This window comes from Poecilia mexicana, unplaced genomic scaffold (assembly GCF_051168715.1).
Source record: "Poecilia mexicana isolate PSO_F unplaced genomic scaffold, ASM5116871v1 scaffold_9, whole genome shotgun sequence".
NCBI lineage: Eukaryota > Metazoa > Chordata > Actinopteri > Cyprinodontiformes > Poeciliidae > Poecilia > Poecilia mexicana.
This window is the reverse complement of record NW_028263378.1, coordinates 779,595-797,267: the sequence shown is the minus strand read 5'-3', so window position 1 is coordinate 797,267 and position 17,673 is coordinate 779,595. Positions and strand designations below refer to the sequence as shown.

General features: G+C 50.0%; 1 protein-coding gene across 2 annotated transcripts; it reads left to right on the top strand.

The window, feature by feature from the left end:
• Positions 1 to 1,646: 1,646 nt before the first annotated feature.
• adam9a (ADAM metallopeptidase domain 9a) lies at positions 1,647 to 14,283 on the top strand. Of its 2 annotated transcripts, XM_014974581.2 has the most exons (24): positions 1,648 to 2,366; positions 5,189 to 5,289; positions 6,289 to 6,347; positions 7,328 to 7,406; positions 8,031 to 8,107; positions 8,216 to 8,411; positions 8,526 to 8,591; positions 8,827 to 8,898; positions 9,156 to 9,325; positions 9,404 to 9,485; positions 9,564 to 9,697; positions 9,958 to 10,129; positions 10,341 to 10,433; positions 10,515 to 10,622; positions 11,417 to 11,507; positions 11,576 to 11,681; positions 11,784 to 11,967; positions 12,051 to 12,131; positions 12,440 to 12,545; positions 12,606 to 12,753; positions 12,945 to 13,056; positions 13,389 to 13,418; positions 13,811 to 13,878; positions 13,976 to 14,283. In XM_014974581.2, the coding sequence occupies exons 1-24, from the start codon at positions 2,282 to 2,284 to the stop codon at positions 14,043 to 14,045; spliced, it is 2,490 nt and encodes an 829-aa protein (XP_014830067.2). In that variant the 5' UTR covers positions 1,648 to 2,281; the 3' UTR covers positions 14,046 to 14,283. The 2 variants fall into 2 exon arrangements, with proteins under 2 accessions (XP_014830068.2, XP_014830067.2); XM_014974582.2 differs by lacking the exon at positions 13,389 to 13,418 and having other exon boundaries at positions 1,647 to 2,366.
• Positions 14,284 to 17,673: the final 3,390 nt, after the last annotated feature.

Sequence of the window (17,673 nt, the reverse complement as noted above, 5' to 3'; positions counted from 1 at the left end):
TAACCCAGAGGTTAGCTCTGATTTAAACCATCCCATAATATTTCTGACTGGGTTTCCTCCTCCAGAACTTTAGCTCCGTCCATCTGACCTCTGACCTCCAGTTTTTAGGTTGTATTAACTAATTTAATGGTTTAATTACATTTATTGTTCTTGTTTGTAATTTTTTGCTTCGTTGAAACATGACTCTATAAAATGAGATCTTGGATCTTAAATGGAAACTTCTTATAAATAAAGGTTAAAAACTGCCCAGCTTTCCTCTTCCTGCTGGATTAAAGGCTCCCCACAGCATGATGCTGCCACCACCATGTTTGGGTTAGTTTTCCACCTGCATTTAAACCTGAAAGCCCAGGTAAAGTTACATCAAATCCCAGCCAATCAGAGCCCAGCATCTCTTCTCTTCCACAGGTTTGTTTGAATATCCTGTCGGCGCGTCTCAAAGGGGCGGAGCTCCGCTGGAGGAAGCGCTCGCTTTGCTTTACAGCGCCTCGCGGCAAGAACAAGAAATTTATCCTCAGTTTTGTCACGAGAGAAAAAAACAACCAATGACTTCTGGTTCAACATGAGTCCCTTCAAAATAAAAGCTCGGGATTGGTCAGTTGGATATCTATCTATCTATCTATCTATCTATCTATCTATCTATCTATCTATCTATCTATCTATCTATCTATCTATCTATCTATCTATCTATCTATCTATCTATCTATCATAATCACTGAAACATGAAAAATACATCAGGAAAAAATAAATAAATGACATCAGCAGCTTTTAAGTTTCACAACGTTTATTTTTGGAAGAAACGTGTTAAGTTGTCGGTGTTGTTCTGGATGTGTTTTAAGATTTAGGGCTGCTGTCCTGCAGGCTTTAGATGAGCCTCAGGTAGGAAACACTGGAATGAAACGGCTTCATTTCCTCCTCCTGCTGTGGATCGGCTCTCCAGAGCCTTGATGACCTGATGGTTCTGTTCAGGTGCTGCAGAGAAACATCTGAAGGCTGCAGGGCTGGAGTCTGACACCTGATTTAAATTGACCTGGAGATGAAAACTAACCTCTGACTCTGGTTATTTATGTGCATTGTCCCTTTTGTAAGAAATAAATAATAATAATAATAATAACGACAGGGTCAGGAGGAGGGACTGCTGCTGCAGATGAAAAGACAATAATAAATAAAAAATATTTATGTACACATTTTTTTAATCTAAAACCTCAGTAATATAACTCAATCTCCTAGATTTTATTTTTTCCATCCATCCATCCATCCATCCATCCATCCATCCATCCATCCATCCATCCATCCATCCATCCAGACTTCCCTCTCCAGCCTCTTCCAGCTCCTCCAGGAACCCCAAGCCGTTCCCAGGCCAGCAGAGAGACATCGTCCCTCAGCGTGTCCTGGGTCTCCCCTCCTCCCGGTGGGACATGAACTCCTCACCAGGGAGGCGTCCAGGAGGCATCCTGACCAGATGGCCGAGCCTCATCTGGCTCCTCTCGACGTGGAGGAGCAGCGGCTCTGCTCTGAGTCCCTCCTGGATGACCGAGCTTCTCTCTCTAAGGGAGAGTCCAGCCACCATTTCAGCCGCTTGCATCCGTGATCTCGTTCTTTCGGTCATGACCCAAAGCTCATGACCATAGATGTAAATCTTTGCTTTGCTCTCTCTTCACCATGACAGACCGGTACAGCCCACTTCACTGCAGACGCTGCCCCAATCCGCCTGTCGATCTCCTGCTCCCTTCTTCCCTCATTCATGAAAAAGATCCCCAGATACTTAAACTCCTCCACTTTATTTGACTGAATTGTTTGATATATGGGATCAAATTTAATTTAAATATCACTTTCTGATTATGCATTTCTAAAAACAAACTGGATCCTGTTGTCATTTGTTGTGAATTAGCGCAACTTTTATAAACTGGACTGAAATAATTATGCAGAAGATGCTCTTATTCTGAAGGGTCTGGCCGGAAACAGTATTTTCCCCGTTACTTTAGAGTCCCAGAGGCTCCAAGGAGAGAAAGACCCGCTGCTGACGGAGAGGAAGGACTTCAGCCCAACAGGACCGGAATCAGCCCCAAAACCCTCCGAGAACTGGACCGAACGGAACCCGAACAGAACCGAGAGCCGGTTCTGTTCGGAGCTTTGGGCCGGAGCTGCTGTTATCTTCAGCGGGAACGCAGAGGAATGGGTCGGCCGAGGAAGAAACCCTCCTGTGGGTGTTCGGAGTGAAACCGACCCGAGGGAGGAAGAGGAGCAGTGAGGAGGAAGAATCGGTTCCGAACAGGAGCACAAGATGAAGATGGGAGGAAGAGGAGGAGCGGCGCTGCTGGAGCTCTGCGGGATTCTGCTGCTGCTGACCGGAAGCTGTCACTGCCGAGGTGAGGACGGGGCGGGTTAAACCCGAACCGGGTCGAAAGGTTCTGGTTCTGACTCAGTGTTTCCCTTCATCAGTCCGCCTCCGGTCCACTGCACTTTATGACGCCTCCTCTGGTTGCCATGGTTTCAAAGATCCTGGTTATGGTCACGTGACTTGAAGTTCCGCTTTATCCGCCATGTTGGCTTAAAAGTCGGAACTGAGCATGCTCAGTAGGCGTGGGCATTTATCGTATCGATTATCATTTATCGTTATAAAAATTTAAATTTATCGTTGTCACATTAAAATCCAATTAATTAAGTGTAAAGACCTCAAACTGTCCGTATTATCCGCTAGTTCCCGATAACAAACAGTTGAACAAACGTTGAAAACATTAAAATAAATGTGAAAATGTGGTTAAATACAGTAAAAATGGGAAAATATTTATTTTATGTGGCTGGAGTTGTTTTCCATCATCAGAATTTGTATTTGTGTGGCGCTAATTGCTGTGGCACATGGTCTCAGCTAGCTGAAACAGAAGCAGCACATTGTTCTTATCGTTATCACAATATTACCTCAAACTGTGGTGATAAAACTGAGTCCATGCTGCTCACCGCTAATGCTCAGCAGAGCGACGACTCGATGTGACTCGATGTGACTAGGAACGTGACCTGGCGCCTCCAGAGGTCATAGATCTGGACTCTCTCCTGTTTGGTTCCTGCAAGGAGAATACTGACTGCTCAGGAGTACTCCATGAACCTTCAGAGGAAAAACATGTACCGTCCCTTTAAGGCCGTATTGTCTGCGTGTGTGTGTGTGTGTGTGTGTGTGTGTGTGTGTGTGTGTGTGTGTTGTTCCAAAGCGCTGTGATAAGCTGCTTAACGCTGCAGTGCTGACAGGAAATAAAACCCTGTGTGTGTGTGTGTGTAACATGGGAACTGATCGTTTTAGTTAAATCCTGAATAAATCTGGATTTGACCTTTTTTGTTCATAGAGAAACACAAACATGAATCTGAGTCCAAGACGACATTTCCAGGAACACACCCACTAAAAACACACACACTGAACACACACACACTGAACACACACACACACACACACTGAACACACACACACTGAACACACACACACACACACACACACACTGAACACACACACACACACACAGTGATCTCTTTCCCGGACTCATGACTCACTTCCTGGGTTTTTTCCTCCTCGGTTCTGTTTGGACTCGTCGTGTTTTAAATGTTGGACTCAGCGGATCAGAACCGACCAAAACCTCCCTCTCTGAGCTTCTCCTTTAAGAACCAATCAGACGTGTTCTGGAACCTGATTGGCTGTAGCAACTTTTCAGCTTTTTCTATGTGAAACAAACTGAGAATTCATGAGCCACTGGTTCAGTTAGCAGCAGCTAACAATGGCTAACAGCGGCTAGCAGCAGCTAACAATGGCTAACAGCGGCTAGCAGCAGCTAATAACTCCACGTTCTGGTTTTAAACCGACAGATCTGAGTTCAGGGCCGTATGAAATCTATTTTATTATTTTCCAAATTCCATTTTAATCATATTTATAAACCCAAAATAATGTAACTATGGTTTAAAATTGTTAAATTAACAGCTGGAGGTCAACGCTTCGTGTTATTCAGTTTCATAAATGCGAAATAAAGGAACTGCTGTGTTTCAACAGAATATTAGATGGTTTTATGAGGTGTTGGTTTAAAAAGCTTCAAACATTATGAGCAAAACTAACAACCTTATTTTTAACATGAAAGAACATTTTCTTTTTAAAAATGATTTAGAGTTGGACTGAACCAAAAATTATCACATGAAAAAAATGTAAATAAAATCATTTGGTTACTTTTATAATGATCAGAAACTTTGTTCAGTTTTATTTCTTCCATCTGTCACAAGAATCACTGAATATATGACTGAACTGATTCCTGACTGAACTGATTCCTGACTGAACTGATTCCTGACTGAACTGATTCCTGACTGAACTGATTCCTGACTGAACTGATTCCTGACTGAACTGATTCCTGACTGAACTGATTCTTGTCTGAACTGATTCCTGACTGAACTGATTCCTGACTGAACTGATTCCTGACTGAACTGATTCCTGACTGAACTGATTCCTGACTGAACTGATTCCTGACTGAACTGATTCCTGACTGAACTGATTCCTGACTGAACTGATTCTTGTCTGAACTGATTCCTGACTGAACTGATTCCTGACTGAACTGATTCCTGACTGAACTGATTCCTGACTGAACTGATTCCTGACTGAACTCTGACTGAACTGATTCCTGACTGAACTGAACTGATTCCTGACTGAACTGATTCCTGACTGAACTGAACTGATTCCTGACTGAACTGATTCCTGACTGAACTGATTCCTGACTGAACTGAACTGATTCCTGACTGAACTGATTCCTGACTGAACTGATTCCTGACTGAACTGATTCCTGACTGAACTGAACTGATTCCTGACTGAACTGATTCTTGTCTGAACTGATTCCTGACTGAACTGATTCCTGTCTGAACTGATTCCTGTCTGAACTGATTCCTGACTGAACTGATTCCTCACTGAACTGATTCCTGACTGAACTGATTCCTGAATGTGACCAGTTTTCCAACTGGTGGAATTAAAAGCTGATAAACAGTTGTAGGCGTCTCAAATTCAGTTTCTTTCTGTGTCTTTGGTCTAGTCCAATCATCAGGCAGTTTGGCAAAAGTAAAGTAAATGTTTTCGGTAAAGTGAGATTCTGATGTTAGCTGAGTCTAGCTAACCTGGCTAACGGTCCGGCGGTTAGCAGCAGGATGATAATAAGCTGAATGTTTCCTTCCTCAGACTCTCAGCAGACCGAGCATCTGGCCTCGTACCAGCTGACTGCTCCTCGGCCAATAGGAGGCCGGCTGAGGCGGGACGCTGAGGGCAGGCCGCCCAATCAGGTACTGGCGTTTTCCACGGCATCACACACACACACACACACACACACACACACACACACACACACACACACACACACACACACTGGTTCTGAAATGTGACTCCGACTCTCAGATATGATTCAACTCGCTTCCAGCTGAAACCTGGTTGCCATGGTTTCAGAGGAGGTGATCGTCTCTCAGATTCGTTTAAGTAAAGTTAGGTGGACTCAAAACTAAACTGTTCTGGACTGGACCAGAACCGGGCCCAGCGGGTCGGTCTGTGACTACCGGGCCTCGCTGAGTTAGAGGACAGAGGGAGCTGATGATGATGATGATGATGATGGTGTGTGGGTGGGGGCCATGCTGACTTCCTGTCCTGACTCACCTCTAACACACACACACACCTGGCAGCCGCAGTGTGTGTGTGATGACACACCTGCAGAGATCAGCAGCGTTTGCCAGGTGAGTCATGTGACCTCTTGACCTTGGAGCTGCAGGTCCAGCTCTGATGGTTCTGCCTCACTGATCCATCAGAGAAACATGGTGGCACAGCGGTTCAGCACAACCCACATATGGAGGCCTCAGTCCTCGACGCGGCCGTCGCCGGTTCGATTCCCGGCCTGGTGACCTTTGCTGCATGTCTTCCCCGTCAATTAAGTATCAAATAAAGGCCATTAGAGCCGATAAAACACGATGAGAGGATAAAGTAAAACTGACTTCGAGTTCCGTTATTCCCTCAGAAACACCTGGAGTCGGTTTCAGAAATCCTGCCGTCTCCATGGCAACCTCCACTGGGGTGCCGAAACACTCACTGCCACAAAGCGCCGCCTCCTTTCAGCAACAGTCACTCCACTGTTACCGACTGCTGCTGCACTTCACACAGAAACTGATTCTCAAAGAAAGAAAACTGCAGTCGGTGCACCCTAGATAACCCTGTTGGGATTAACCGAGTGTGTGTGTGTGTGTGTGTGTGTGTGTGTGTGTGTGTGTGTGTGTGTGTGTGTGTGTGTGTTTCTGCAGGTTTCCTTCATCATCCCAGTGGATGGAAACGATCTCCTCGTCCATCTGCAGAGAAACGAGTGAGTTTGGATGAAGGAACTGTTTCTGACCTCCATGATGCTTCACAGAAGCTGATCTGGTGATCCAGAGGAGATCTGGATGATCCCCTGTGGATCCTCAGACCTGCTGTGGATCCTGATCGTGATGCCGTCTCATCGGTTGTGTTTAGTAATGAGGTTCTGCAGTCGGTGCCTCAGCCAGAACCGACCCAAAGACTCTCAGCCGGCGTTAAAAGATGAGCTGCTGCAGGAACAGAGCAGAAATTCACCTGCTGGTGTCCAGAGAGTCTGAGGCTGAAGGCCAAACGAGCTCAGCATGTAGAGGAAGAACGGCAGCAGGAGCAGCTTCCTGATGATCGGCTGACTCAGCACTTCTGTTAGAGTGTGTGTGTGTGTGTGTGTGTGTGTGGGTGAGTGTGTGTGTGTGTGTGTGAGTGTGTGGGGGTGTGTGTGTGAGTGCGTTTGTTTGTAATACCTTGTGGGGACGATTTTCCTGACATATACTATGTTGTGGGGACCAATCGCTCCTCGTGGGGACCGGAGCCTGGTCCCACGAGGGGAAACCCTGTTTTTGGGTCAGGGGTCAGAGTTAGGGCTAAGGTATGAATTGAGTTTTGGTTGGTTAGGGTTAGGAAAAGGGTAAAGGTCAGGTTTAGGCTGTGGAAATGAATGGAAGTCAATGGAAAGTCCCCACAAAGATAGCCAGACAAACATGTGTGTGTGTGAGTGTGTGTGTGTGTGTGTGAGTGTGTGTGTGTGTGTGTGTGTGTGTGTGTGTGTGTGAGTGTGTGTGTGAGTGTGTGTGTGTGTGTGTGTGTGTGTGTGTGAGTGTGTGTGTGTGTGTGTGTGTGTGTGTGTGAGTGTGTGTGTGTGTGTGTGTGTGTGTGCCACATTTTCCATCCAAACCTCTTTGCTGCTAAATGTTTTAGTTTTGATCTTCCTGGTTCCTCGTTTCTGTTCTGCTGGTTCCGACCCGTTTAATGAGCTGCTGTCGCCTCCAGGGTCCTGCTGCCTCCACATTTCACCGTCTTCACCTACGGCCCAAACGGATCCCTGATCACATCCAGACCACCTGTCCAGGTGAGCGCTTTGCATCATGGGGCATCAGTCTGTGTTGATTTAACATTAACGAGTGTTTTTGGTTGGTGCTTTAGCTCAGCTAGCTTTTTGGTTAGCAGTGCCCAGCGCTGCAGGTTCAGAACCACAGGGACCAGAACCGGCTGGTTCTGAAGCCTCAGTGGGTCCAGAACCGGCTGAGAAGCTGGAGGAGGTTTTATTGCTGGTGAAGCAGCTACTGGTCTGTAGCCGACAGAAACAGGAAGCAGATCATCTGTGTGTCACTTCCTGGAGGCTGATGTGTGATCTGCTGACTCATCTGTTGCTAAGCAACGGTTCTGATCCAGTTTGACCAACAACCAGCTGGAAGCTGAGAGGATTAAAGCTTCTGCTGCTGTTCTGGGTCAGCTGGTTGGTGCAGATGAACACATTGATGATGGTCAGGGACCCAAAGCCTCAGGCTGCAGGGCCACTGCTGGCCCCCGAACCAGGCTTTGAGCTGCAACAGAGAAACTGATGGAGAGGAACTCAGAGACACTGAGTGTGATACAGGAAGTGGCCTCCTGTGGGACAGGAAGCTGGACTCAGCTCCTTCCTGTCAGGATCGGCTCCCCCTGCTGGCCTGACCCGGTATCCTCTCTGTTCCAGAACCACTGCCAGTACCAGGGCTTCGTTCAGGACATGGAGGGCTCTGCTGTGGCCATGAGCGTCTGCAGCGGCCTCAGGTACCGACCCGACAGAACCAGAATCCGGGTCAGAACAGACGGGCTCAGTTTGCCCTGAGTTCTGTCTGCCAGGCGTTTCAGTAATCGGTCCGTCTCCTGGTTTCTCAGAGGAGTGATGCATCTGACCAACGACAGCTACGGCATCGAGCCACTAGGCTCCGCCCCCGAGCAGCACCTGCTCTACCGCCTGCAGGATGTGACATCACAGCCCCGAGGATGTGGAACGCCTCACTACGGGCACGGCGACGCTGCGGAGCATGCTCAGTACGACCCGGAGGAGATCCAGCACCGCCGGCGCAGCAGGGTGAGTTCAGGCCCGAGGGCAGGCAGGAGGCGGACAGAGACACGTTGACCACCAGAGCTGTTTATAAAGACCGAGAGAAAACGGCGCGTTGATCAGAAACATGGCTGCTTCCAGGTAAAGAGAGCCGTTCTCCACAAGACTCACTATGTGGAGCTGCTGCTGGTGGTCGACAACGACAGGGTGAGACACACACACACACACACACACACACACACACACACACACACACACACACACACACACACACACACGCACACACACACACACACACACACACACACACACACACACACGCACACACACACACACACACACACCTACACACACACACACACACACACACACAGCACCTGTACTGTCAGTAAGCCCCGCCTCCCTCAGCCTCTGTGCTGATTGGTCGTCTCTTATTCTGCAGTTTAAACACATGAATGGAAACGAGACGGCGGTCAGAGAGCAGATGATTCACCTGGCGAACCTCATAGACGGCGTAAGAACACACACACACAGACACGGACACACACACACACACACACACACACACACACACACTGACTGCTTACTGAGACTTTTCAGACCTTATACAAACGATCAGCTGTGTCGCCGTTTTAAACTCCGAATGAAAAATCGAGTGAAACTTTTTGAGGTTCTGCTGTCAGACTGAACTTGGTAACAAACGGTTTCCGGATCGGCTCTCGGCGCTGCGCTCCGATTGGTCGCTAAGGTTCTGCGTCTGACCCGGTGCAGATCTACATGCAGCTGAACGTCCGGGTGGTTCTGGTCGGTCTGGACATCTGGACCAAGCAGAACCTGATCAGCACGGAGGGCGGAGCCGGCGAGGTGCTGAGCCGCTTCACCCAGTGGAGGGAGAAGGAGCTGGTTCCCCGGCGGCGCCACGACTCGGCCCAGCTCATCCTGTGAGTCAGAGGAGGAGGAGGAGGAGGAGGAAGGTGGTGATGATGATGATGATGATGAAGGTCTTGTTGGTGCTGCAGGATGAAGAGCTTTGGTGTAACAGCAGGAATGGCGTTCGTCTCCACCGTCTGCTCCAGAAGCCATGGAGGAGGAATCAACGCGGTAACGTTGCTTTTGACATGACCTTTGACCCTGACCCGTGTCGGCCGCCGGAGCCTCATCCTCTCTCTCGCCTCTCAGTTCCTGAACAACAACGTCGCGGCCTTCGCCTCCATCGTGGCTCATGAACTCGGACACAACCTGGGGATGAACCACGACGACGGGCGGACCTGCAGCTGCCCCGCCGCCGCCTGCATCATGCACTCCGGAGCCACGTAGGACGCCACGCCGCCCGGACAGAACCAGAGCCCGTCCGGACCTCGTTCCTCCCCGGAGCCTCCCTCTCCTGCTGAAGGGGTCAGAGGTCGGACACAGACCTCCTCTCCTAACCCCCGTCCAGACCTGAGATGTTCCCAGTTAGACCGCTGAGGAGCATGAGGGAAAGTCCGGGGCGGAATGAGAGCTGGATCGGACCGTCTGGATCGGACCGTTCCACAGAACTCACCATCTTCATCGCTCTCTTCTGTTTCTGCAGAGGATCCAAAAACTTCAGCAGCTGCAGCGCCGACGACTTTGAGAAGATGATCCTGTCGACGGGAGGAACGTGTCTCCTGAACGTCCCCCGGCCCGACGAGGCCTACAGCGCCCCCTACTGTGGAAACAGGCTGGTGGACGTCGGGGAGGAGTGCGACTGTGGATCAGAGAAGGTCTGAAGCTTTCAGCTCATCGAGGTCCTTTGGTTTCATGAGCTACGCTGAAAACCAGCTAACATGATTGGCTGGAGATCTGCTATTTGCTAGGGCTAACACTATCAGCTAGAGCTAAAACCATTAGCTACAGCTAGCATTATTAGCTGTATTATGAACCCAGAGTTCGGTTCTGAGAGCTTAGAGTCTGACCCGGATGGTTTGTGTGCAGGAGTGTGAGGAGGACCCCTGCTGTGAGTATCGGACCTGTAAGCTGAGGCCTGGGGCTCAGTGTGCGTCTGGAGAGTGCTGCTCCGGCTGTCAGGTAACCGCCGCCGGCCGCTGGAGAACGGCTCTCCGGAGCGAACCTCAGAACCAAACCGGGTCCGGATCTGTCTGTCTGCAGTTCCTCCCTGGAGGAACGGTGTGCCGCTCCAAGAAGGACCAGGAGTGTGATCTGCCAGAGTACTGCAACGGCTCCACCTCCTTCTGTCAGAGCGACGTCTTTGTCCAGGTGAGTCTCCGTCTCCCCGTCTGCCTCCCCACAGGCGTCCACAGGGTGGCGCTGCGTCCTCAGGGGCGTCCTCAGGGTGGCGCTGCGTCCTCAGGGGCGTCCTCAGGGTGGCGCCGCGTCCTCAGGGTGGCGCTGTGTCCTCAGGGTGGCGCTGCGTCCTCAGGGGCGTCCTCAGGGTGGCGCCGCGTCCTCAGGGTGACGCTGTGTCCTCAGGGTGACGCTGCGTCCTCAGGGGCGTCCTGAGGGGTTTGCCGCGTCCTCAGGGTGGCGCCGCGTCCTCAGGGTGACGCTGTGTCCTCAGGGTGACGCTGCGTCCTCAGGGGCGTCCTGAGGGGTTTGCCGCGTCCTCAGGGTGGCGCTGCGTCCTCAGGGTGGCGCTGCGTCCTCAGGGGCGTCCTCAGGGTGGCGCCGCGTCCTCAGGGTGACGCTGTGTCCTCAGGGTGACGCTGCGTCCTCAGGGTGGCGCTGCGTCCTCAGGGTGGCGCTGCGTCCTCAGGGTGACGCTGCGTCCTCAGGGTGACGCTGCGTCCTCAGGGTGACGCTGTGTCCTCAGGGTGACGCTGCGTCCTCAGGGTGGCGCTGCGTCCTCAGGGGCGTCCTCAGGGTGGCGCCGCGTCCTCAGGGTGGCGCCGCGTCCTCAGGGTGACGCTGTGTCCTCAGGGTGACGCTGCGTCCTGAGGGGCGTCCTGAGGGGTTTGCCGCGTCCTCAGGGTGGCGCCGCGTCTTCAGGGGCGTCCTCAGGGTGCCGCCGCGTCCTCAGGGTGGCGCCGCCTCTAACTCGTTGTGCGTTTCAGAACGGACATCCCTGCCGGAACCAGCAGGCTTACTGCTACAACGGGAGGTGCCAGCACCTGGACGGACAGTGCCAGGCCCTGTTTGGACCCAGTAGGTTCTGGATCATCTTCGACCCGGTCGGGATGTTCTGGAATCTTCTGACTCTTCCTCGTCTGCAGAGGCAACAGCCGCTCCGGACATCTGCTTCAAAGACGTCAACAGCAAAGGAGATCGCTTCGGCAACTGTGGCTACCAGCACTCCGGCTACAAGAAGTGTGAGAGCAGGTAACACACACACACACACACACACACACACACACACACCCTACCTAGCCCCGGCGCAGGCGAGGCCCATCCCCTCCGGGTCACATGACTCTGTCTCCATAGAAACGCTCAGTGCGGGAAGCTGCAGTGTCTGAACGTGAAGGGGGGGACGGTGTTCGGCATCCTGCCGTCCATCATCACCACTCCGATACACGGAGCCACCTGCTTCGGGGTCGACTTCATGCTGGGATCCGACGTTCCCGACCCGGGAATGGTGAACGAAGGGACCAAGTGTGGAGACAACAAGGTGATGGGAGGACTGGGAGGACTGGGAGGACTGGTTACTAGGAGACGCTGATGAAGCTGCTTTTCTTCTTATGTCGTGTTCAGGTGTGTATGAACTTTGAGTGTCGCAGTGCAGACGTCCTGAGCTACGACTGTGATGTGGAGACAAAGTGCCATGGACACGGGGTGAGACGGGGGGCAGGTTGGGGGTGAGACGGGGGGCAGGTTGGGGGTGAGACGGGGGGCAGGTTGGGGGTGAGACGGGGGGCAGGTTGGGGGTGAGACGGGGGGCAGGTTGGGGGTGAGACAGGGGGCAGGTTGGGGGTGAGACGGGGGGCAGGTTGGGGGTGAGACGGGGGGCAGGTTGGGGGTGAGACGGGGGGCAGGTTGGGGGAAAAGGGGGCAGGATGGGGGTGGATCAGGGTGACACAGCGGGTGGATCCGGCCTGCAAGGCGAACCGGGTCATGTGACCCAGTCCCTGTGTCCCTCCCAGGTGTGTAACAGCAACAGGAACTGCCACTGCGACTACGGCTGGTCGCCGCCGTCCTGCAAGCTGTCGGGCTACGGCGGCAGCGTGGACAGCGGACCCACGTGGAACGGTACTGTCCATGTGTCCCGCGGCGTCCCCGCTCCATGCTGACTCGGTGTGTCGTCCACAGATAAGGACACGTCTCTCAGGGACGGCCTCCTCGTCTTCTTCTTCCTCGTCCTTCCTCTGCTGGCTCTGGGAGCGTTTGTCTTCCTGCGCCGCAACGAGCTGCTGCGGCGCCTCGGACTGAGCCGCAGGAAGAGGTCGCAGGGATACCAGTGAGTACCGACCCGCTGCAGCCCGTCATGAGACAGGAAGTCCCGAGACAGGAAGTCCCGCCTGTAACGGTTTGAGTTCCTGCTTTTGATGAGATTTCATGAGATGAATCTCCGGGTCTTGAGCGCCCCCTGCAGTTTGCAGTGTTTGTTTGTGTTTCTGTGTTGTGAACTTTTCTCCGTTTCGTCTTCAGGGCCGACGGAGCGACTTCGACCAAACCGACCAATCCCGGCAGAGCCCCGCCTCCCAGAGCACAGCCGCCCCCTGCTGGCCGCGGCACTGCGAACTTCATCGTCAGGGACGGGGTGAGTCTGCTGCAGCGATGCTGCTGCTTCACTTTCATAGCTTCCAGGTGGAAGAGATGCTGAGATATTGATGTGTTGGTTGGCTCTTATTGATTCATTTCTGATGAACTTAGCAGCTGATCAGTAATCAATCACCACCAATAATCCATCTGCATTCTGACGCATCATGACACTAAACCTTTGATTTAAAATTCAAACAGATTGGCTTATTGAGGGGATGTGTGTGTGTGTGTGTGTGTGTGTGTGTGTGTGTGTGTGTGTGTGTGTGTGTGAGTGACAGACTGTTAAGTGGAGCTAATTTAAATAAACTAACATCCGGTGTTTTCTCACAGCATCACGCTCAGCTGCTGCCGCCGCTGCAGGTAAAATCCTCTCACCTCACTGCTGCAGGAGTTATAATAATATTAATAACAATAATAATAATAACAATAATAATAACAATAACAATAATAATAATAATAATAATAATAATAATGCAGTCACAGCTCTAATGTCTATTCTGTCTCAAACTTTAACCTTCTGACATTTTGACTTCACTGTTCTGCTGAATAAAAATAAACTGAGCTGGACTGAAAGTGAAGCTCCTTATAGTTGGACGTCTGTCTGTTGGACAGACGTCCCTGATGTCCTGATGTCCCTGATGTCCTGATGTCCTGATGTCCCTGATGTCCTGATGTCCCTGATGTCCTGATGTCCTGATGTCCTGCAAAACAGTGACATAAAATTGATATTTTACTTCCTGTTGTGTTTTCAGGTGGTGGAGACCAGTGAGACCAGTGAGAGAGCTCCGCCCTTCGCTGCAAGGCCGCCGCCGCCTCCTCTGTAGGAACGCTTACCTGGCCTACACACCTACACACACCTACACACACCTTGATGAGGAGCAGAAACCTGACATCTTTTCTGTCTTTGTCTTCTGTAGAAAACCGAAACCTTCTGCTGCATCTCAGCCTCTGGTGCCTCAAAGACCCGCCCCCGCTCCGCCTGTTTAGCCAATCAGGAGCTTCCTCTCGACTCCGCCCTCCTCCTCTTCCTCCTGACCTTCAGTCTGCTCTCTCTGGTTCCTTAGCAACACCCAGGGACGGATCAATGAGGCGGATCAGCCGACCTGGAGGTGCAGCCGGACTTGGACTGGGCCGACAGGTCGGACTTGGACTGGGCCGACAGGCCGGACTTGGACTGGGCCGACAGGTCGGACTTGGACTGGGCCGACAGGTCGGACTTGGACTGGGCCGACAGGCCGGACTTGGACTGGGCCGACAGGCCGGACTTGGACTGGGCCGACAGGCCGGACTTGGACTGGGCCGACAGGCCGGACTTGGACTGGGCCGACAGGTCGGACTTGGACTGGGCCGACAGGCCGGACTTGGACTGGGCCGACAGGTCGGACTTGGACTGGGCCGACAGGCCGGACTTGGACTGGGCCGACAGGTCGGACTTGGACTGGGCCGACAGGCCGGACTTGGACTGGGCCGACAGGTCGGACTTGGACTGGGCCGACAGGCCGGACTTGGACTGGGCCGACAGGTCGGGCGGGTCGCAGCAGGACTGAACCGAAGCGGCTCTTGCATTTGTTCACCTTAACTTGGTCAGGTGACCTCTGCTGTAGCCAAACCAGCCAATCAGATAAATCAAATAGCAGCTAAACAAACAGTTCATGTTCATAAAGCGGTTACTGGAGCAGAAATAACGCTGAGTTCACCCACTGCCACACGGAGCAGTTGCATTCAGATTCTACTGGGGCTGAATGTAACTGGGAACACTGGGCTCCCAGTGTTCCCAGTTACATGATGATAAACCTTAGCAGAAGCACTGGCCCAGCTCTAGTGCAACTTTATGATGCAATAAAATTATTATATTCCTTCATAAGTTTTACATAGCAAATCAACAATACCCATAAAATGCTAATATGTCATTCCCATCAGCTGCTGAGCTGTTAGCCTGTAAGCTAACAATTCATAAACTGACTGCTAATATAGTAACTTATAGCCTTGATATTTATGCAGTTAAATATAGACAGAAAATACTTTTTTAACTTTCCAATCATTCTCTAAAATTATTAAAATATCCAATTTGGGTGTTAGCAGGTGATGCTAACTACATTAGCATGCTACATTAGCATTTTCCAGACTGAGCAGCAGCAGTGTTTTTAATCAAACCATTTAAAACGTTTTATATAATGTTTGAGTTATTACTAATAAATATTATTAAAAACATACTAAATCAGTAATATTTACAATGCTGTCAGAAAACCACCGTATCTGTCTAGTTAGTGTTAGCATGCTAACATTAGCATCTTCTGTTACAGCAGCGGTGAATTAGACTTGATGACAAAAGTTTCAAACACTGTTTCAGTGCTTCATTGATGTTTATTAGCGACAATTCTGTATTATCTATTAATTCAATAAATAATCTTTAAAATATCAGAAAACCACAATTATGTTAGCATAACATTAGCATCTTCTGTTCTGGTGGCAGTGAATTAGACTTGATGAAAAAGTTTCAGTGCTTAATAAATAATCTATTAATCCAACCAATAATCTTTAATTATTATGGATTTCTTTATCTGAAAACCACAATTATCTGAGGACTTATTGTTAGCATGCTAACATTAGCGCTTCAGTGCATCAAGACTTAATGGCATGTGCGATTTTTGTAAATTTTTGCCATGTTTTGAATTTGTCAGGAAACACCAGAAAAATGTGGTTGAGGGTGTGAATTTTAAGTGTTAGCATGCTAACATTAGCATTACTGCACCTGCATCACTGGACATTACTGGAGTCATTGTCTACATCACACAGTAAAAGAGATGTTTAATAAAAAGGAGCATGACATCTTGCCAGTAAAAAGAAGGTAGCCTCGCTCTGATTGGCTGGTCTGTGTTGCAGGGGGCGGAGCCTTCACCTGCTTTCTGTAATCTTTTCTAGTTAAAGAGTCGGTGTAGTCGTGTTGAACTGCAGCTCCGCTCAGCACTGTCATAGGAATGTAACGCACCCTACAGGCGCCGTGTGGAGGTGCGTTTAGTTTCAGCACCCCGCCCCGCCCGGCTCACTCAGTATTCTCCCAGTATGCAACACGAGGAGCTCAGGGCGGCTCAGACTTTTGGTTTTCCATGTGTGGTACGCAGCGTCTGCACGATTTATGCAGCAGCGAAGAAAACGTGTCTGCAGCGCTGCACTGACTGGACCTGGGTCTGGATCCATGTCTGGACCTTGATCTGGATCTGGATCCATGTCTGGACCTGGACCCGGGTCTGGACCCGGGTCTGGACCTGGTGGACTCTCCCTGCTCTTCTTTGCACAGAACCCTGAGTACTCTGCGTTAGGGCTAGCTAACTTTGTGCCAACTGACTCTTGGATGCCAAACCGAGACGTGAGGCGGGCAGAAGCGTCCGGTCGGCGCCGGCCGGCCGGTCGGTTTGGAGGAAACGACTCAGATCTCATGCTGAGGCTCAAACCAGCTGAACGCTCAGACATCATGGCCGCCCGGTTCAAACACGGCGACTCCTCCTGACTCCTCCACCACTAGGACAAGATTTCCTCTTTAAAAGCTGGAAACTGATTGGGTTTTTAAAATCATTATTTCTCCTCTGTCATTTCAGTACGGCAGTCAAAAAGGGACAAATCTACCTTGGGCTCTTAATCAGATTTTTTACGGATAATTTTGACCTCTAGTTTACTTTTTACCTCTGGTTTGATGCTGATTCTACGATTCGCTGCTTTAGACGGCGTTACTGTACATTTTACTAGATGTCTCTGCGTTTCACAGAATGCTGCGTAGCTTCTGCTGAACGGTTCGTCCCGTCCGTAGCTCTGGCTCAGATATCTAATGTATGATCCAGGTAGGATCCATGTCAAGAATTAAATATGAAAAATATAAAATATTACTCAGAGATATTATCAAAACATCAGCTGCTAATACACGTTTCTTTTTTGGTAATTTCCAGTGGTGGACACATCTCTGCTAGAGCTAATATTTCATCCTTTTTAGCTTTTTCTAGCTCTGAAAACATTTAGCATACTTAGCTTCCCCTAAATTAATGTGTCCATATAAATTCTAAAGCACTGATTTATTTGGCTGTTTTGTAAAGTTTCAAGTGAATAACATTTGACGCCTGTGATTTGGACATTTATAGTCATACTCTTATTTTGAAAGTGGTGAAGATGCAGCAATTCTGCTTCCTCACATTCTATTTTTTTAATCAAGAAACTTTGAGCAACTGGCAAAATGCAACAAACAAGCAAACGGCGTTGGTGTAGTGCTTTAGCATTAGCTTATGCTAAATACCATGTTGGTGTAGCTGTTTAGCGTTAGCGCAGCTAACTTTGTAGTTAGCCATGCCCACCACTGGTAATTTCTTTTCCCCTGAACCTGTAGGGGGCGCTGGTGCACACAGTTGTCACTGTACAATACAATAAAGGATCATAAACATGAAGGTCAAGAATATTTCCATTAATAATAAAACTGAGAAAATATTAAACCCTTTCAACTGAAAATTCACGGAAACTGACAAATTTTCACCAGAAATTCTGGTTGCATTTAAACTTTATACTGTTACATGTCGAAGTACATTCAGAAGAGTAGAAACAATCATCCTGCAAATATATTCAAAATAAATAA

Bases quoted from the DNA above. Each gene is read 5' to 3' on its own strand.
- adam9a (XM_014974581.2), top strand. From the start codon at position 2,282: ATGAAGATGGGAGGAAGAGGAGGAGCGGCGCTGCTGGAGCTCTGCGGG. The intron at 9,698-9,957 runs GTAGGACGCCAC...CTGTTTCTGCAG, and splicing joins ATCATGCACTCCGGAGCCAC to AGGATCCAAAAACTTCAGCA. The intron at 12,546-12,605 runs GTACTGTCCATG...TGTCGTCCACAG, and splicing joins CAGCGGACCCACGTGGAACG to ATAAGGACACGTCTCTCAGG.